At 41.1% G+C, this 21,630-nt stretch overlaps 1 protein-coding gene across 17 annotated transcripts in view; it reads left to right on the top strand.

Annotated features, from left to right (window-relative positions):
- The window catches only part of HELQ (helicase, POLQ like), a 60,548-nt gene extending 39,312 nt beyond the window's left edge, over nucleotides 1-21,236 (top strand). For 13 of the 17 annotated variants that reach the window (XR_011378352.2, XR_011378353.2, XM_002717036.6 and 10 more), the window contains 5 exons: nucleotides 332-430; nucleotides 4,098-4,271; nucleotides 8,681-8,794; nucleotides 9,533-9,667; nucleotides 21,029-21,236. Coding sequence is in view for 13 of the 17 variants with exons in the window: in XM_002717036.6 (XP_002717082.1) it covers nucleotides 332-430; nucleotides 4,098-4,271; nucleotides 8,681-8,794; nucleotides 9,533-9,667; nucleotides 21,029-21,136 (630 nt within the window). In the remaining 4 variants the exon portion in view is untranslated. The remainder of the gene's footprint in view (nucleotides 1-331; nucleotides 431-4,097; nucleotides 4,272-8,680; nucleotides 8,795-9,532; nucleotides 9,668-21,028) is intronic. The other 4 variants (XR_016212427.1, XM_070047884.2, XM_089303109.1 and 1 more) reach the window with 2 other exon arrangements.
- Nucleotides 21,237-21,630: the final 394 nt, after the last annotated feature.

The raw sequence follows: 21,630 nt of genomic DNA, 5'->3' as shown, positions 1-21,630 counted from the left end.
CGCGTGGGAGACCAGGAGGAAGCACCTGGCTCCTGGCTTTGGATCAGCGCGGTGCGGCGGCCACAGCATGCCGGCCATAGCAGCCATTTGGGGGGTTGAACCAATGGAAGGAAGACCTTTCTCTCTGTCTCTCTCACTGTCTAACTCTGCCTGTCAAAAAAAAAATATATAGATTGTAATAATACCTTTTCAAAACTTGCAGTATTATAAACACATTTATGTCATTTTCATGTCCCTCTCAATTATAACAAGGTGATATCATACTAGATTTCTTTCAAAGAACAGATTTTTAAAAGTTACAATTTGATTTTTCCATGTATTTACTATGTAGTTTAGCCAACTCAGTCCCGCAGAACAAAGCGTAGCTTCTCGTCTTGGAGTCTCTGAAAGCTTTATTGGGAAGAAGGCATCAGGTCAAGCCATCAGAAAGGTATTGTAACATTTTTATTCCTAAATAATGAACTAAGTTCATTCAACAAACTCAGTACCATTATATGATTTCCTTTATTGATTTCATCTCATTTCCACAATTTTTTCTTTAAATCAATATCATTTATATTTTTCAATTTAAAATACTTCTAAGCAACAGAAGTGTATGATTTTTTGTTGTTGGGTATTGGTTGTTGTTTGTTGTCTTCAGAGATCTTCCAGTCTAGTACTTACCATATATAAAGCATTTCAGAAGGCAGAAGTGGGTAAACTAATATTCTTTTGGGTGATAGCTTATGTTGGCGTTTCAACATTCACTCAGTGGGCATGAAGCAAATGTCTATTGCATGCACTAACTTTGAAAGAAGTGGAAACAATTCTTTAGTAACCAAACCTTCAGATTCTCCAAGTTAATTTTCCCTTTTATTATATAACTTTTGTCATTTTTAATTTTCCTTGACAATCCAGGACTCATTGAAAATAATTATCTTGGCTACTATTTCTTTTAAATTTATAATATACAGGCAATACTGATTTCATTTTGAGAACTGGAAGATGACATTTTCTTGCATTTGAATTGAAGGGTAAAGCTGACCCATGCATTGCTATATCATAAAACTAAAAATATATAGTACCTAAGCATTCACATTACTACACTTTTTAGATATTATCTTTTACTTCAAAAATGGCTGTGTTGGGGCTGGCGCTGTGGCTCACTTGGTTGATCCTCCTCCTGCAGCGCTGGCATCCCATATGGGCGCTGGGTTCTAGTCCCGGCTGCTCCTCTTCCAGTCCAGCTCTCTGCTGTGGCATGGGAGGGCAGTGGATGGTGGCCCAAGTGCTTGGGCCCCTGCATCTGTGTGGGAGACCAGGAGGAGGCACCTGGCTCCTGGCTTCGGATCAGCATAGCTTGGACCGTAGTGGCCATTTAGGGGGATGGACCAATGGAAGGAAAACCTTTAAAAAAAAAAAAAAGGCTGTGTCACTTAGGCTTTCAAAATTTTGAATAAAAATATATTTTAAAACAAATCTTTTATATCAAGCTCTAAAATGTAAATGAGGGGCTGATGTTGTGGCACAGTGGATTAAGCTACCACTTGCAATGCTGGCATTCTATATTGGAGTGCCAGTTCAAGTCCTGGCTGCTCTGTTTCTGAACCAGCTCCCTGCTCATTTACCTGGGAATACAGCAGGTCATATTGGGCCCCTGTCACCATGTGAGAATCCTAGATGGAGTCCCAGGCTTCTGGTCTGAGCCTGGCCCAACCTATGCCATTGTGTTCATTTGAGGAGTGAACCAGCAGATGTAAGATCTCCTCTGTCAGTCTGTTTCTCTCTCTGTTGTTCTGCAATTAAAAAAAAAAAAATAAGATAATTGTAAAATGAAACCAAATCATATTAATTTGGAACTGTTCACCAAAAAACATACATAAGAAATATCTTATGAGAATAGTACATTTTCATGCTCCCTCAGACTTAACCCTAAGGGTAAAGCTAAAAACTTGCCATGGGACTCCAAATCCCATTAAGTTGGCAGGTACCCATGCCATCTTACTAGTTAAAGTCATCAGTTTAAGTTCATAACTGATCATAAAGATAGGATTAAGTGTCAAAGGGATCACATAAATAAGACCAGTGTCTGCTAATAACAATTGATAGAATTAAAAAGGAGAGAAAAATCCAGCATGGGAAGCAGGCCACACAGCAGACTCATAGAATGGCAAATGCCCTAAACAGCACTCTGGCCTCAGAATCAGTCCTTAAGGCACTCAGATCTGGCTGAAGAGCCCATGAGAGTCTCAGGCATAGAAAGCGAAGACACTGTGGCAAAAAATGACCTAAATGAAAGATCTCTGTGAGTGAGACCCCGGCGGAGAGAAGGGACCATCAAAGAAGGAGGTACCTTTCTCTGAAGGGAGGAGAGAACTTCCACTTTGATAATGGCCTTGTCTAAATAAGGTCAGAGTTTGTGAACTCAAGAGGCTTCCATAGCCTTGGCAGCTCATGACAAGAGCCTTGGGTGATTACTGAAGTCATAAATAAGAGTGTCAATTGTTAAATCAACAATGGGAGTCACTGTGCACTTGCTCCCCATGTAGCACCTCTGTCCTTAATGTGTGTGCTATGAGAATTAACAGTAAAACTAGTCTTCAGCAGTGCTTTATACTTTGTGTGTCTGTTGCAAACTGTTGAAATCTTTACTTAGTATAGATTTGATCTTCTGTATATAAAGATAATTAAAAATGAATCTTAATGAAGAATGGGTTGGGAGAGGGAGTAGGAAGTGGGATGGTTTGTGGGTGGGAGGATGGGTATGGGGGGGAAACTGCTATAATCCAAAAGTTGTACTTATGAAATTTATATTTATTAAATAAAGGCTTTCTATAAAAAAAGAAAAAGAAGTCTGAAATCAAGATAGCAGCTACCTTGATTCTTCAAGAGGCTCTTGGGGGCCGGCACTGGGGTGTAGCAGGTTAAACTGCCGCCTGCAGTATTGGCATCCCATATGGGTGCTAGTTCGAGTCCTGGCTGCTCCACTTCCATTCCCACTCTCTGCTGTGGCCTGGGAAAGCAGTAGAAGATGGCCCAAGTGCTTAGGCCCCTGCACCCACATGGGAAACCCAGAAGAAGCTCCTGGCTCCTCACTTCAGATTGGCCCAGCTCCTGCCGTTGCAGCCATCTGGGGAGTGAACCAAAAAGAAGGAAGACCTCTCTCTCTCTGCCTCTGCCTCTCTGTAACTCTTATCTTTCAAATAAATAAATATTTAAAAAAAAAAAAAAAGAGAGAGAGAGAGAGAGGCTCTGAAGAAGGAAATGCCCGGTGCTCCTCTAGCCCCTGGTGCTGGCCAGCAGTCCTTCACCTCCCTCAGCTTGTACATGCATCCCTCCAGTCCCTGCCTTCCTCCTCACGTCACCTTCCTCTCTGTGTCCTTACCTCTTCTTACACAAACACCAGTCATTGAATTTAGGGCCCGCTGTAAATCCAGAATGATTTCACTTAGAGATTCTCAACTAGTTACATGTCTAAAGATCCTGTTCCCAAATAAGGTCACAATGACAGGTACCTGGGACCAGGACTTGAAAACATCTTTTTTTGGGGGGTGGGGGGGATCACCTTTCAACCCACTGCAGCCCCTGTAGAAGGAAATTAAATTGGGAAAAAAATGTTCTTCCTTCCTTCCTTTACTGTTCTTTTCTTTCTTAACAGAGATACTCAGAGAGTGCTCTCACCCACCGGTTCACTCCCCAAATGCCTGCAGCAGCCCAGGCTGGGCTGGGCCAAAGCTCTGAGCCAAGAACTCAGTCAGAATCTCCCTCTTGGGTGGTTGCGCTATCTCTGCTGCTTCCCAGAGGGTCCACATTAGCAAGTAGCTGAAATCAGGAGTTGGAACTGGGAATCAGACACTGAGGTACAGGATGTGGGCATCTTACTGCTAGGCCAAACAGCTGCCTCTACATGTCTTTTTCTTTTTCTTTTTTATAATTGGAAAATGATACTCACTTTGAATTCATCTAAAATACATGTGTTAGACATTAGTTTTGCTTCTATGGAGTCATCCTATCCTTGCTTTCCTGTAACAGAAGTTTCTTTACCTTACCTTTGGTCCAGTTTGAATATGACATGCATTTTTAATAGATTCAACATGTAAACAAATTTGTCTTTCCAGAAGGTGGACAAGAACATTGTCAACCGACTGTATTTGTCTTTTGTTCTTTATACCCTGCTCAAAGAGACCAACGTTTGGAGTGTGTCTGAAAAATTTAACATGCCTCGAGGATACATACAAAATCTTCTCTCCGGAGCTGCCTCATTCTCATCTTGTGTGTTACATTTCTGTGAGGTAATTCCATTAAATATATGCATTGTGCTTTGTGCATCTTCTTGTTTTAGCTGTTTGTTACCAAACTCATAAACCAGTTAGTTGTATGTTGGTACTTTCTCATTGTTGATTTATTCTTAGGACAAAGCACTCAAAATTTATTTTAAAAATGCCTTTATTTTTATCTGCCTACAAAAGTAGTATATGCATACACTGGTAAACAGGCAAAAAGTACTGAATCTGCTATAATACAGAATGATCAAGTAGAAAATGCCTGGCTAACCCTGTGCCCAGGGCCACCATTAATAGTTAGGAGACTTTGGAATTAACCGTTAAAAATAACCATTCTCGGCTGACATAGGTTCTGTGTGAATGTCTTTCTCCTGAGTGACAAAGGCATCAAGTTTATCCAGCAACTACCATGTGACGACTTAACCCGCTGTGCCACATCTGCCCCCTAGCGACTACTTAGAAGTATTCTCTTGATTGCCTCAGTAATTTCTCCAGTGTCAAGCAGTTAGTTACTTAAGGTGTCTGTATCACATGCTTATTTTGTAAAGTAATTCAAGAAGAAAACTATTTTTACAATATGTATTTGTGATGGGTGGATTTGTTTGTCCAAGACTTATAAAAAGAAGCTTTCAAAATTTCCTTAAATAACACAATAAGGCTTACCAGACGTTTCTACCCAGATAACTTTTGATGAATTTATAATGTAAGCCACATTTGCAAATTTAAGTTTCTTTTTATTGAATGATATTATAATTATTTCCATATTTGTTTCCATTTTAGATCTTTTAAAACTTTTTCCATGAATTCTATTTTCTTTTTTTTGTTTATTTTAAAGATTTGTTTTGAAAGAGTTACAGAGGGTCAGCACTGTGGGGTAGTGGGTAAAGCTGCTGCCTGCAGTGCCAGCATCCCATATGGGCGCTGGTTCGAGTCCTGGCTGCTCCACTTACGATCCAGCTTTCTGCCATGGCCTGGGAAAGCAGTAGAAAATGGCCCAAAGTCCTTGGGCCCCTACACCCACATGGGAAGACCTGGAGGAAGCTCCTGGCTCCAGATCAGCATAACTCCGGCTGTTGCGTCCAATTGCCTCTCCTTCTCTCTCTGTGTAACTCTGACTTCAAATAAATAAATAAACCTTTTTTTTTTTTTTTTAAGAGTTACAGAAAGAAAGGGAGAAACAGAGATATCTTCCATCCACTGTTTCACTCTCCAGGTAACCACTGCAGCCAGTGCTGGGCCAGGCCAAAGCCAGGAGCTTTGAGCTTTATCTTAAGTCTCCCATGTGGGTGGCATGAGCCCAAAGACTTGGGTCATCATCTTCTGCTTTTCCCAGGCCATTAAGGGAGATCATTGGAACTGGAGCAGCCAGGATAAGAACCGGAGCCCCTATTGGATGTCGGCATTACAAGAAGCAGTTTTATCTGCCAGTTTACAACGGCAGACCTGAATTCTGTTTTCTGAACTTAACTTTTCATGTCTGAACCTCCGTAGTCTGTATGTATATATATATATACATACATACATACATACAGATATATATATAGCCATAGCAGAGAGTGGATTGGAAGTGAAGCAGTCGTGTCTCGAACCAGCACCCATAGGGATGCTAGCACTGCAGGTGGTGGCTTTACCCGCTGTACCACAATGCTGGCCCCATATCTTAAGCCTTAATTAAGGGAGTAAATAATCCAAAAATAGTCCAAAAATAGTTGACTTTGGATTTTTTTCAATATTTATTTATTTGAAAAGCAGAAATACAGAGAGAGAAGGAGGGAGGGAAGGAGGAAGAGAGATAAATAATCATTAGCTTATAATTTAAGTATATGTTAGCCAAGCAATAAGCCAAAGTTATGGGTTATAAGGAGATGCTGAAACCTTTCAAATATAGTTTCTTAATTTTTTTATGTTTCTTGTCCTTTATACTTTAAAGACACTTTGTTTGATATTCTTTCTTTTTGTTTTACTTAAGATTATGAGAACTTGAGCCTAATGGAATTGTTCAAGTAAAAGAATCTATGTGTAGAATCTCAAACAAACCATAATTTAGTGACTGGTCCTCAGAAAAATCTAATCAACTTATGCTGTCATTAATGTCTTTTAATGTTTACAAGTGGTTTTTCTTTTCTTTTTAAAAGGTTATATAAATGGTATAAAATAGAATGCCATTTGTATTGATTAAATGCTTTGAACTACAAGTGAAAGAAAACTCCATATAAGTTTAAATAATAAGTGGCTGGCACTGTGCTGTAGCGGGTAAATCTGCTGCCTGCAGTACCAGCATCTCATATGGGTGCCGGTTTGAGACCTGGCTGCTCCACTTCCAATCCAAGCTCTCTGCTATAGCCTGGGAAAGCAGTAGAAGATGGCCTAAGTGCTTGGGCACTTGCACCTGCGTGGGAGACCCAGAAGAAGCATCTGGCTCCTGAGTTTGGAACGGCACAGCTCCAGTTGTTGTGGCCATTTGGGGAGTGATCCAGTGGATGGAAGATCTCTTTCTCTCTCTCTATCTCTCTCTCCCTCTCTCCCTCTCTCTCCCCCCCTCCCCCTGCTTCTCTGTAAGCTCTGCCTTTCAAATAAATAAATAAATCTTAAAAAGAAAAGAAAAAAATAAACACAATCTCTTCCAGAAAACATGAGGAAGAACTTCACAACCTATTTAAAAAAAAAAAAAATTTTAAGTAATAAGGGAAAATGTTCTCTTATGTAACAGGAAGGCTAGAAGTAAGGCAGCTCCAAGGCTCGTTAATTCAGTAGTTCTGCTCCAAGTCTTCTTTCTTCCTTTTACTCTGTCATCTTTATTACAGACCTCTTTCTTCTGTCTTAAAATAAGTGTGCATGGATGGATGGATTTGAGAGAGAGGGCAGGGGAGGAGCACACTCCCATTCACTGGTTCATTCTCAAAATGCCCCCAGCAGCCAGGGCTGGGCTAGGACAAAGCAGAGAGCCACGAAATCAATCCAGACCTCCAGTGTGGGTAGTAGGGAGCCAACAGTTTGAGTAGTCTGCTGCTGCAGGATCTGCTTTAGCAGGAAGCTGGCAACGAGAGCAGGACATGGGATCTAAACCCAGACACTCCAGTGTGGGATGCCATCCTAACCCTCTCTAATTTCTTAGTGGTGACAAAATGGCCAGTTAATGCTATTCATGATCACATACTCTCACAATAATACTCAAAGGCTAGAATAGGACGTTAAAAAGAGAAACTAATATAAAAGAAATTCCCAATCTTATTTAAAGACCAAATAATATAGTGAATTCCCTTTTACCCCCCAGTTTTTTTGTTGTTGTTTTTGTTTTGTTTGTTTGTTTGTTTTTTGACAGGCAGAGTTAGACAGTGAGACAGAGACAGAGAGAAAGGTCTTCCTAGCGTTGGTTCACCCCCTCAAATGGCCACTACAGCCAGTGTGCTGCGCCGATCTGAAGCCAGGAGCCAGGTGCTTCTTCCTGGTCTCCCATGCAGGTGTAGGGCCCAAGGACTGCACAAGGCCCTTCCCGGGCCACAGCAGAGAGCTGCCTGGAAGAGGAGCAACCAGGACAGAACCGGTGCCCCATTGGGACTAGAACCCGGAGTACCGGTGCCGCAGGCGGAGGATTAGCCTAGTGAGCCATGGCGCCGGCCTACCCATCCAGTTTTTAACAGTTCTTGGCTCACACTGGCCAGCATTGTGGGGCAGCAGGTTAAATCCCCACTGTGACTCCAGCATCCTGTATCAGAGCACCAGTGCGAGTTGCAGCTGCTCTGCTTCCAATCGAGCTCCCTATAACGTGCCTGGGAAAGCAGCAGGTGACGGCCCAAGTAGATGGGCCTCTGCCACCCACGTGGGAGTCCTGGATGGAGTTTTGGACTTCTGGCTGTGGCCTGAACCAGCCTTGGTCATTGTGGCCATTTGGGGAATGGACCAGAGGATGGGAAATATCATTCATATTCTCCCCTAGCCCAGTCACTCTCTGTGTCAAATAAAGAAACAAATCTTTTAAAAGAAAGTTATTAGTTCATGGCTTCTGGCATTTTTATTGGTTTAAATAATGTTGTATTGAACATTATGTTGCCTTTGAATCTTTCCATATTTAGTATTTTATCTTTGGGACAAATTCCAGAGATAGGAATTATTTTTAGTCACTTGAGAAAGAAAAATTATGCATTCTGCTTTGACTTAAATGATTATAGCTCTTCTTGCTGACTTATTTTTCATTTTTCAGTCTTTTCCTCACCTAAAAACTAGTTCATCAAATTCCTGAGGGTCTCTACAATGTTTCCTCATAACAATTTTGCTTGAAATCATCTTCCTTCATCTCTGAATTAACCCATGTTCCAGAACTTACATAAGGGAATTTTCCTCTGAGCCCCTTACCACACAATTGCAACTGTGGAATAACTTATAAAATTTAAATTGTATATATTCCTTGTATTCTGCAGGAACTTGAGGAGTTTTGGGTTTACCGAGCCCTGTTGGTGGAACTTATCAAGAAGCTAACGTACTGTGTAAAGGCCGAGCTGATTCCTCTCATGGAAGTGACCGGAGTTCAGGAGGTCAGTGTCTTCCCATGTCCCACTCTAGGTTCTTTCACCTCACAGAAGAGTCAAGGTGACTCTTGTGAAGTCTCATTGCAGGGCAAGTGATAGCAAGAGTTTTAGTGTCAATTGTCATGGAGTCTTTTTTTTTTTTTTTTTTTTTGTAAATAAGTTTCTGCCATGGCCTCCCCAAAAATCCACTGTGAAAACTGGCAAACAGACTCAATGAAGAATCTTAGTTATGAAAAAAAAAAAAAAAAATAGTCACCATTGGGGCCAGCACTGTGGCATAGCAGGCTAAGCCTCTACCTACGGTGCCAGCATCCCACATGAGTGCCAGTTCATCTCCCTGCTGCTCATCTTTGATCCAGCTCCCTGCTTATGGCCTGGGATAGCAGTGGAAGATAGTCCAAGTGCAACTTGGGCCCCTGAACCCATGTGGGAGACCAAGATGAAGCTCCTGGCTCCTGGCTTTGGATTAGCCCAGCTCCAGCCATTGCAGCCATTTGGGGAGTGAACCAGCAGATGGAAGACCTCTGACTCTGTCCCTCTCTCTGTCTGCAACTCTGCTTTTGCATGCAGCCAGATTGAAACATCCAAATGCGTCTTTTAAAATTCCACAGGATTCTGATATGTTACCTCTTCTTACTTTATTATCTTATTTTATTCCTGTCTTTTTGCACACAAAATTTTTTCACTTCAGTAAAACACTTAATTTTGTTTTCCTAATTATAAATTCTTTCTAATACTTTCCAGGGTCGAGCAAAACAATTGTACAATGCAGGTTACAAAAGCCTAACGCACTTAGCTAATGCAGATCCGGAAGTGCTAATAAGGACAATTGACCATTTATCAAGACGCCAGGCCAAGCAGATTGTTTCCTCAGCAAAGGTAAGGAGCTGAGCAAATCACTTTGTAACCCTTGTAATGTTTTGTAGCATTCTCTTGTTAGCCTCTAGGTATCAGAACAAAAAGACTTAATACTGCATGAAGATTTGTTCTCATGGACAAAGTATATACTCAGAATTTATGGTTAAAAAGAGCATGTCTGTTTCTTTTTTTTTTTTTTCCTAAAAAGAAGAACAAGGGCTCCTAAAAAAATAAAGACACCCACGAGGGTTTGTTGACCTACAGAGAACCCTGGAAGCCACTGCTTTGTCTGCCTCCCCACAGCCCCTTCTCAGCAGTTCTTCCCCTCAGCGCCCTTGTTCCAACTTCAGAACACCTTCAGCAGCAAGGAATTTACAAACTCAAAAATTAATGGCGTTCTATGTTTGGATGCTCTTGGTGCTACAAAAATCATCCTAACATAATGAGGCTAAATTTCGCCCTCTTAACAATGTCTGCCATTGAATCAGAACTAGTATACCCTTTCATCCACATGGGAGTTTTTCACCTACGGTCAGTACTCCATATCCACGGGCTCCACATTTGTGCATTCAACCAACTGTGGATCACAAATATTCAGGAGAATGGGATGGGCATTTAGTCTGGTGGTTAAGATACCTGCATCTCATATTGGAGTCCCTAGGTTCCATACCTGTCTCCAGCTTCCCACTCATGCAGACCCTGGGAGGCAGCAGTGATGGCCCAAGGCATTGGGTTCCTGCCCCTCTCTGGGGAGTTCTAAATTGAGTTCCCAACTCCAGCCTAGCCCAGCGCAGCCCATTTTTGGCTGTTATGGGCATCTGTACTGTGAACCAGTGGACAGGAGTTCACTTTCTGTGGTTGCCTTTATTTCTTTTCCTGCCTTCCTTGCTCCCGCTCTCCCTTCCTCCCTCTGCCTTTCAAAGAAATAAAATATAAAGTATATGGAAGGATGTGTGTAGGTCATAAATAAATACAGTGCCATTTTAAATAAGAGACTTGAGCATGGAGGGTTTTGGTCTCCTTGAGGGTCCTGCCCCAATGCCCTGTGGATACTGGGGAGGCCTGTTTCTGCAAATGGCTCTCATTCCCCCAAGGGTTTTTCTTTTGTTTCTTTCACAGTGTGTTAAAAAGTGAGGCTTTCGGCCACTCACTGTTGTAGTAACCCTTTGCTGGGTGCAATCCAGGTTATCACTGACCTTTTGCTCCATGTAGGGGAAGCCTTTACATGGCAATTTGGGATTATTTCCTCCTTGATCTCATCTGCAGTTCCAAATCTGAAATACCTGGCTTCTTTTAAACTTCCTTGTTACATTTTGGTCATATGTAGAACAGACATAGCTTAAAAATAAATTTCCACCTTACGTTTTTGAATGGTGCTCACGTTGCTTTAGTTGATCTTTACAACAGCCCTATGAGGTGGGCAGTGTTTGGGTTATCCCCAGTTTACAGATGAAACCACCGAGTCTGAACCTGCCCCTTTAGATTAAGAGCTCTTGGAGTTTGTAGGGATGAAGTTACAGTTATTACTTTTGTAGAGCACCTAGCTTAGCACTCAGCCTATAGTAAGTGTTTAATAAATACTTGAATAAATACATAAGTAAGACTTAAAGTAATTAAGTAACTTACCTAAGGAAACAGTACATGGTGAAACCAGGACAATAGAGTTAGCCTATACTGTTAAGGTCACAAACAGAGCTATAATAACCATAGTAAAATAAGTGGCTTCAAATATTAGATAAGCCCAAGCTTAAGCAGTTTCTGGTTGATGTGGGGAATAAGTGGTATATCCAGGGAGCCCACTTCTGTCTTATTGTCCAGCCTTCTCAGTACAGGGCGGTTGTGTTACGGACCATGGTTGTGTTACCTGCTCCATCTCTTGCTATCTCATTCATTATCCAGCCAACTTAAAAGAGTAAAATGGATTTTGAGCAGAGCAATGGGCTAAAGATTACAAATAAGACAGCAAGAATGGAGATAAAGAAACCCATTGGGATTTTATTGAAGTTATGCAATTTTTGGCAGGAATGCCATAAAAATTACATGTGTCCTTAGTATATCATGTCCAGAGGCACAAGATGGCATTTTGTCCCATTAATAATGACTTTGATCATTTGGTTAAGGAAGTGTTGTCAAGTTGCTTTACTGTGAAGTTATTATTTTTCCCTCTGTAAGTAATGAATACTTGAAACTATCACACATATCCTGTTCTTTATTACACTTCCATATACATTTTTTTATTTACCAGTGACTTTTGCCTAACAATTCTTTCTTTCTTTTTTTAAGGGTTTATTTATTTTGAAAGTCAGAGTTACAGAGAGGGAGAGACACCACAGACATCTTCTATCTGCTGGTGCACTCTCCAGTTGACAGCAACAGCCAGTGCTGGGCCAGGCCAAAGCCCAGAGCCACGAACTTCTTCCAGTTCTACTGTGTGGGTGGCAGGGCCCCAAGGACTTGGGTCATCTGCTGCTGCTTTTCCCAGGCCATTAGCAGGGAGCTGGATAGGAAGTGGAGCAACTGGGAAGCCAGTGGCCATATGAGATGCCAGTGTTGCAGGCTGTAGCTTTACCTGCTATACCACAAACCCAGCCCCTATCTCAATTATTTCCATGATGTTTGTGAAGTGGTGATTTTCTAGCCTCATTATTCCTTCTTCATTTACTTGTTGACATTTTCTTATGAGGAAGAGCTTGTCTCTCATTTATTTGTTCAATTATATATATAGACAGACTTATGAGGTCATACTTACAATTTATAATCCATTATTGTCATTACTTATTTTGGTGCTTAAATGGCCTCAGATTTAGCTACTGAGAGCTGCTGCAAGATGTATCCCATGTCTTTTTTGACTCGTTTTTTTATCATTCTTGGCTGAACTTCTCTTATTTTGTGGCTATATTTGTCAAAGTCCAGTCATTAGAAGTCAGAAGCCATGCATTAACTTGAATAGGAAAGTTTAATAGAATTAGTATGGGGGTCGGCTCTGTGGGATAGCAGGTTAAACTGCCGCATGCAGTGCCAGCATGGTACATGGGTGCCAGTTCAAGTGCCAGCTGCTCCATTTCTGATCCAACTCCCTGCTAATGCACCTGAGAAAGCAGCAGAAGATGGCCCAAGTACTTGGACCCCTGCACTCATGTGGGAGACCCAAAAGAAGCTCCTGGCTCCTGGCTTCAGATTGGCCCAGCTCTGGCCATTGCAGCCACTGGGGGAGTGAACCAGCAGGTGGAAGATCTCTCTCTGACTCTCCTTTTCTCTCTCTAACTCTGCCTTTCAAATAAATAAATATATAAATCTTGGGGAAAAAAAGAAAGAATTAGTAACTGGTAACATGGGTTGGCCTCTAAGGGGTCAACAGAACTCTAAAGAAAATGAGAAGGAATCCATGTAGGAGTCTGCCCTCACCACACAGCATACCTAATCCATGGTATTCACACTTATTGGAGCAGGTGTGGCTGTGGCAAGTGGAAATCCCCCTGAGGTGCTGACCAAGCTGCAAGGAAGCTGCCTGGAGTGTACTGTTGCACTTGCTTGGAAGCCCTCTCAAATGCCCATGGAACTCCCTAGGAAACTGTCCCCAGGGGTCCTGTTGAAACTCACTGGAATGAATGCCACTCTCTGTCCATCACTGCAACCAAGCACTGTAGGAACAATAAGAAAAAGACACACACCAAAAACAGGTAGAGAAAACCCTTCCTCCTCAAGACCCTCCTGAGTTCTTTTTTGACAGAGCTTAGTATTATATCCTTGGCAAAGGAGAAAATGGTTAGAAGATATAGCTCTACTATCTCCAGCAGTACAGGGAATGATGGATTTGGAGCTGAGAAGCAATAAGGTTAGTAACTAGCATGCTAGCATAACAAAAGGGGCCCATCAGCTTGTTTCCTTCCCTTAGCCACAGAATCAGCCATTTTCCAAAGACCCATCATTTCTTTTAGTGAAGAATGGTATTTAGAAATCAAATTGTAGGTGCTAGCTATGTCCATTGCCAGAAAGCTATCATTGCTTTTAGGTTCTCTAGACAGACAGAGCCCCCATATGTCTGTTTATGTTTCCAGGTTTATTTGTAAATTATTGAAGGCTATGAGCCTAAGCTGATCATTCCAATTCTAATTCTTCTTAGTACATATTGCTACATAACAAAGTTTTACTTCAAAACTTAGTGGCAAAGGCCATTTTGTTTTGTTCATATTTTTTGTAAATTGGGACTTCTGCAAGGGTTCAGCTAAGTGTTTTCTCTGTTAGGATCTCATGCAGTAGTAATCAGATGTTGGCTGGGGCTATAGTCATACAATGGCTTGCCTGGGTGGCTCACTCCCATCCATGGCTGACAGTTGAGTATTGACTCCCAACGACAGTTTTCAACTGGAGCAACCACATAGGACCTTTCCATGTGGCTTGTGCCTCGCCTGGCATGGAAACTCGGTTTTGGAGGGAGTGTCTGGGAAAGTGAGCATTTCAAGAGTCAAGGTAGAAAACTCCAGAAATCTTCTAACCCCAGAGGTATACAGTGTCACTTCTACTGCATGCTACTGGTTACTACAAAGTCATTAGGGCCCAGATTAAAAGGAAGGGAAAGTAGACCCTCACCTCTAAATGGGAAGAGCTATTGAATAATTTGAGGTCATTTTTTAATTTTGCCTTATGGTCACAGATTATTTACATTTCTCCCACACTCAAAATATAGTCACCCTAAAAGACTTTCCATGGCCGGCGCCGCGGCTCACTAGGCTAATCCTCCGCCTAGCGGTGCCGGCACACAGGGTTCTAGTCCCGGTCGGGGCACCGGATTCTGTCCCGGTTGCCCCTCTTCCAGGCCAGCTCTCTGCTGTGGCCAGGGAGTGCAGTGGAGGATGGCCCAGGTGCTTGGGCCCTGCACCCCATGGGAGACCAGGAAAAGCACCCGGCTCCTGGCTCCTGCCGTCGGATCAGCGCGGTGCGCCGGCCGCAGTGCGCAGGCCGCGGCGGCCATTGGAGGGTGAACCAACGGCAAAGGAAGACTTTTCTCTCTGTCTCTCTCTCTCTCTCACTGTCCACTCTGCCTGTCAAAAAAAAAAAAAAAAAGACTTTCCATGTGACATCAGATTCAACTGCAAGGTCAGGTTTTCTGTATCAAGTCCAGGTGTGGGTGATCTGCCTTAAAGATAATTTCACAAGGAATCTGAAGGCCTGTGAACCAAAGAGACACTGCATACAATGGTGAAACCAGAGCTAGAATAATGACAGTATACTCCTGATCAAAAAGAGGGAAAAGGGTACCTACCTTGCAGCAATTCTGAAAAGCAGCCAGGTGAATGTGGCCACTTCCTTAATTAGGACCCAGTTCTTCCCAGTGGAAATGATTCTTTCTGGCTTTGGGTTCCCTCATCTGGGTCATTGTTTCTTTTTGATTAGCAGTGGTCCATGTTTAGAACTAGATAGATTTCTCAGCCTACTTCCTGTCTGTAGAAGTTCAAAGGTTCCTTATGTTTTACACCTATCTCTGTTTCTCTATTCAATCTAATGTAATTTCTTTTAAAACATTGTGGTTTCTTGCTTATCTATTTATAATCTACATGTAGCTTGGCTTTCTTAAAGCATGGTTACTGAGATCTAAGGAGTGTCCATACAACAGGTGTCCTTTTGACTGAGCCCAGTCATGCAGCATCGTTTCCACTGCATCCTGTTACAAGTGAATCACCGGGGTAGAAATGAATTTCGGTAATAAACTGATGGATGACGTGAAAAAAAAAAAAAAAAAAAAAAGTGACTCACCAAGGCCAGCGCATATTCAGTGGGCGGAGAGTTAGATCCCATCTCAGTGGAGGTTTCAAAGAGGTGCCAGTCATCTTCAGTTACCACACGAATCCCACACTACAGGACTTGTTACAGTCTTCTCCCTTTTTGTATTTTTAGTTCCTTTGTCCACTGGTAAGAAATCTGGCTCCTATTTTCATTAATGAATTTATCTAATATTGTTCAGTCCTAAAAGTAATTGTAGAATTGTTGAATTATACTACCACAGAAAAAAAAAAAAAAAACGGGGGTGGTGCTGTAGCGCAGGGGTTAAGGCCCCAGCCTGCAGCGCCGGCATCCCATATGGGTGCCGGTTCAAGTCCTGGCTGCTCCTCTTCTGATCCAGCTCTCTGCTATGGCCTGGAAAGCGGTAGAAGATGGCCCAAGTCTTTGGGCTCCTGCACCCACGTGGGAGATCCAGAAGAAGCTCCTAGCTCCTGGCTTCAGATCAACTCAACTCAGCTCTGGCCATTGTGGTCATTTGGGGAGTGAACCAGCAGAATGGAAGACCTCTCTCTCTGGCTGTACTTCTCTCTGTAACTCTTTCAAAGAAATAAAGTAATTCTTCAAAAAAAAAAAAAAAAAAAAAAACTAACTAGAGCTCAGTATTTATTTACATCTTTTTTTGTCTTTATTCTAACAATCTATAATTGAAATAGTGTGTTGAAATGTTAGTGTTTTTTTTATTTTTTTTTTATTTTTTTTTTTTATTTTTTGACAGGCAGAGTGGACAGTGAGAGAGAGAGACAGAGAGAAAGGTCTTCCGATGGCAGGAGCCAGGTACTTCTCCTGGTCTCCCATGGGGTGCAGGGCCCAAGAAACTTGGGCCATCCTCCACTGCACTCCCTGGCCACAGCAGAGAGCTGGCCTGGAAGAGGGGCAACCAGGACAGAATCCGGCGCCCCGACTGGGACTAGAACCCGGTGTGCCGGCGCCGCAAGGCGGAGGATTAGCCTAGTGAGCCGCGGCACCGGCCGAAATGTTAGTTTTTAAAATCTGTTTCAGATTGATGTTCATCTGAAACACTGATTTTGTTCAAATTCCATTTTATTTCTCCTCCTCCTCTGTGAATTTTTTCTTTAATATGTAAAGTATTAACCCATTTTTTATATCTTTAAATAGTTTTACTAGGATACAGCCTCATCTTTTTTATTTCTTGGAGTTTTTTCAGGGTTGAAGTTTTAAATTATGAGATCTAATCCATTTCATTTCCTTCTTTAACAACTCCAATTGTATTTATGTTGGATCTTCTTTGGCCATCTATTTCAATCTTTCTGACCTTTTTTTTCCTTTTTATTGTTTTTTAAATATTTATTTATTTGAAAGTCAGAGTTACACAGAAAGAGGAGAGGCAGAGAGAGAGAGGTCTTCCATCTGATGGTTCAATCCCTAATTGGCTACAATGGCCGGAGCTGTGCCGATCCAAAGCCAGAAGCCAGGAGCTTCTTACGGGTCTCCCACACGGGTGCAGGGGCCCAAGGACTTGGGCCATCTTCTACTGTTTTCCCAGGCCATAACAGAGAGCTGGATCGGAAGTGGAGCAGCCAGGTCATTTACCCACTGTGCTACAGCACCAGCCCCCTTTTTTTATTTTATAATTTGTATGTATCTCATAAATACAACATTATGAACGTAGTAATTCTTCCCACCATACCTGCCCTCCCACCCATGCTCCCCACCTTCCTGCTCCCTCTCCTGTTTTAGCCAAGAAAGAAAAAGAATGAGGAATTAAAAAAAAAAAAAAAAAAAAAAAAAAAAAAAAAAAAACAACTAAGAGAACTGTTCCTCAACAGTCTTTACAGGGCTGTTCTATGTTACTGCTTCTCGAAGGTGATTTTTCTTTTCCTCCCTCCTTCCTCCCCGTTCTTTCCTTTTAGAAATTTAATTGGCTTTAAAGACCTCAAGGATGATACATCTTTTGTGAAGTCTTAGACATAATTATAACCTATGAGACATAGTAATATCCTTCATTTAATACACTAAAAGGAAATGATTCTTGAGAACAAGTTTTACTATTAAGTTTCATGGTACAACTCTTTAGGGACAGAGATCCTGCATGGGAAGTTAGTGCACTGTGACCTCTTATTGTTTATTTAACAAATAACACTCTTATGTATGACATCAGTGATCACCCAAGGCTCTTGACATGATCTGCGTGGCTGTGGAAGCCTTTTGGATCCACTGGCTTGACAAGGTCATAAGCAGAGTAGAAGTTCTCTCCTCCCTTCAGAGAAAAGTACACCCTTCTTTGATGGCCCCTTCTTTCCACTGGGGTCTCACCCACAGGAGTCCTTTATATAGGACATTTTTTGCTGGAATGTCTTGGCTTTCCATGCCTGAAATGCTCCCCATGGGCTTTCCAGCCAGACTGGAGTGCCTTAAGGGCTGGTTCTGAGGTCAGAGTGTGACTTGAAGTGTCATTCTATGAGTCTGCTGTATGGATTGCTTCCTATGTTGGAACCTTCATGCTTTTTTAATTCTGTCTATTATTGTTTCCATACATGTAGTCCTGTTTATATGATCACTTTATCACTTGATCCTAACTATATGGTAACTTTACCCCTTATTCCTATCCATTTGGTCTTTATAACACTTAAGCTGCTATTTTTATCAGCCAGTTTAAGGGATTTTGGCTGACCCTTTTTTTTTTAAACATTTTTTAATTTCATTTTTCTTTTTTTTTTAACTTTTATTTAATGAATATAAATTTCCAAAGTACAGCTTATGGAGTACAATGGCTTCCCCCCCCCCATAACTTCCCTCCCACCCTCAACCCTCCCCTTTCCTGCTACCTCTCCCCTTCCATTCACATCAAGATTCATTTTCAATTCTCTTTATATACAGATCAGTTTAGCGTATATTAAGTAAAGATTTCAACAGTTTGCACCCACATAGAAACACAAAGTGAAAAATACTGTTGGAGTACTAGTTATAGCATTAAATCACAATGTACAGCACGTTAAGGACAGAGATCCTACATGAGGAGTAAGTGCACAGTGACTCCTGTTGTTGACTTAACAAATTGACACTCTTGTTTATGGCATCAGTAATCAATCACCCTAGGCTCTTGTCATGAGTTGCCAAGGCTATGGAAGCCTTTTGAGTTCACCGACTCTGATCATATTTAGACAAGGTCGTAGTCAAATTGGAAGTTCTCTCCTCCCTTCAGAGAAAGGTACCTCCTTCTTTGATGACCTGTTCTTTCCACTGGGATCTCACTCGCAGAGATCTTTCATTTAGTGGTTGTTTGTTTTTTGTTTTTGTTTTTGTTTTTGTTTTTTTTGCCAGAGTGTCTTGGCTTTCCATGCCTGAAATACTCTCATAGGCATTTCAGCCGGATCCGAATGCCTTAAGGGCTGATTCTGAGGCCACAGTGCTGTTTAGGACATCTGCCATTCTATGAGTCTGCTGTGTATCTCGCTTCCCATGTTGGATCATTCTCTCCCTTTTTTATTCTATCAGTTAGTATTTGAAGACACTTGTCTTGTTTATGTGATCCCTTTGGCTCTTAGTCCTATCATTATGATCAATTGTGAACTGAAATTGAACACTGGGACTAGTGAGATGGCATTGGTACATGCCACCTTGATGGGATTGAATTGGAATCCCCTGGTATGTTTCTAACTCTACCGTTTGGGGCAAGTCAGCTTGAGCATATCCCGAATTGTACATCTCTTCCCTCTCTTATTCCCACTCTTATATTTAACAGCAATTACTTTTCAGTTAAGTTTCAACACTTAAGAATAACTGTGTATTGATTACAGTATTCAACCAAAAGTATTAAGTAGAACAAACAAAAAAAAAATACTAAGAGGGATAACGTATTAAGTTGTTCATCAACAGTCAAGGCAAGGGCTGATCAAGTCACCTTTTTAATTTCATTTTTCTTCAGATGTATTCTTCTTTGGGAACCTAGTTATTTAGTCATAGTTATTACTTTATTTCTAGCATGAAATTTTTGTCTTTTTGTTCTGTTTCTTTCTTCAGCTCAATTTTTGTGTTCATTTCCGTTCTTAGTTTTTAAATTCCTTATTCATTGTGTGGTCTCTCCTCCCCAGTCGCCAATATTTCCAAATTTTTGTTTGAGAATATTTAATTTAGATTGTTGTGTTACAGTTTTCTACTTCAGAGTTACTTCCAAAGAGGGATTTTTTATGAGCTAAAGAGCTCTGGTTCTCATCTCTTTGTCCTTTTCATATAGTATCTTTGTATGAGTGGGAACTGCTCTGCATTTCTTGGACAAGACTGGCATTTAGAATAGTTTATGAGAATCCCACTTCAGGAATATTCTGTTCTGTCACAGTAGCAAAGTATGGTGTCTTTAATGGATGATTCAGAATGAGACAGTAGTTTCAGGATGAGTTGTGTCTTTGAAATTTTTACTTCCTTTTGTCCTATAGGATCCTAAATTTTGTCCTTTTCCCCTCACTGCTCAGCTTCCAGAGGGTACCTCTCCTTCTCAGCCATTCTTTTTCCCAAAAATAATGCTTTCCCAAGACTGCCACCTAGAGTACCTTTCTCTATCCAGAGGTGGTTTTATTTCATCTGAGAGCCCCTGCTTCCACCTTATTTTGTTCCTATAGTTTTTGTTTTTTGTTTTTCCTCAACTCAGTGTTGAGCTCTGCAAATGCTTGGATTGGCTGCTCAAGAAATAGTTCTGCTGTGGATTGGTGGGTGTTTTAAACCTTTGAATAATTTGAGGAAGATGATGTTCTCTGTTTTCTAGTAATGCTGACCATGGATTTGGGGAAACTTACTTCTTGTTGATCTGCATCATTTTTAGAGGATGTATTGGCAGATTTGTTTTATGTGGTCACCATTACCTCAGCTACTGGAAAGCTTACCTAGTTACATTTTAATCACTTCTACGTAGCGCTATGTAATGCTATGCTTTATCAAATTGAGAGGAGTGTTTTAGTATTTTCCACTTTGACTTTGTTTCATGTGATTTTACTAAACTGTTTATTATTAAAATCTTGTGGCAGAGTAGTGCAAATATTTTACCACTTTATACACCAAAACCAGCTGCGACAAATGCCGTTAGTTTATTTCTGATCTTTGGTAGAAAGGGAGAAGACCATTATTCAACAAGTATTTATTACCCATGTTTTCTGTACCATGTTTAAAAATACTTTCCTTTTCTCATTATGTTGCTTTTGCAATTAACCCTGTTAACCTTGGGGAGCTTGAGTAATGCTTTTCTTAGAAATATTGATGGGATTTGAAAGCATGCTAAATTTTGAGGAATAATAAAATGTATATGTAAAGTATAACATTGTCAGAAGCTAATTTTTTACAAAATTGTTTTAGATATTATAGATTAAAATTAATTTTCAAGTGGCTGAGGCCTCAATAAAACATTCTTTTTTTTTTTTTTTGGTAGACTAAGTGCAGTGCTCAGCTAAAATGGTTTTTAACTAAATGCATCAGCTGCATTTACTATAATTGTTGCTCTTCAGTGGCTGTTTTTCATCTTGTTATTTTAGTTTCAATGTCTAGATTACTAATGTGTAAGGATTTCACTTTCTAATGGACAGTGGTAAAAATGTTGGCAGTTCTTTAGCCATGTACATTTTGGCTTCATATCTTGATTATTTTTTATTGTAGATGCTGTTACAAGAAAAAGCAGAGGCATTGCAGGAAGAAGTAGAAGAGTTACTGAGGTTGCCTCCTGATTTCCCTGGCACCATGGCTGCCTCCATTGAAAAGGCATGAAGCTATCTGATGATTTCAAAAATGAATTATTTATTCTCCATATATTTTATTAAAGATTCTCTATACTTATAAAAGAAAAATATATTTTAATTATACATCATATCTGTGCTTAGTGTTTGAATAATTGAAATAACTTTTTCAGGAATAATTCATCTTTGATACTTACATACTGTCTCTCTGATCAGAAATCTATAGTGTCTACTACAGAATGAAACCCAATTTTCTTAATGTGACTCCAGCCTACATTTTTTTTATAGATTTATTTATTTATTTGAAAGGCAGAGTTACAGAGAGGCAGAGGCAGAAAGAGAGCTGATTTACTCCCCAATTGGCCAAAACAGCCGGAGCTGCGCTGATCTGAAGCCAGGAGCCAGGAGCTTCTTCCAGTCTCCGACTTGGGTACAGGGGCCCAAGAACTTGGGCCATTTTCCGCTGCTTTCCCAGGCCATAGCAGAGAGCTGGATCAGATGTGGTGCAGCCGGGACTCAAACCAG

The sequence above is a fragment of the Oryctolagus cuniculus genome, chromosome 8 (genome assembly GCF_051225735.1).
Source record: "Oryctolagus cuniculus isolate XC-2025 breed Fujian yellow rabbit chromosome 8, ASM5122573v1, whole genome shotgun sequence".
In the NCBI taxonomy this organism is placed as follows: Eukaryota; Metazoa; Chordata; class Mammalia; order Lagomorpha; family Leporidae; genus Oryctolagus; species Oryctolagus cuniculus.
The sequence above is the reverse complement of the archived record's forward strand: the minus strand, read 5'-3'. Positions and strand labels throughout refer to the sequence as shown.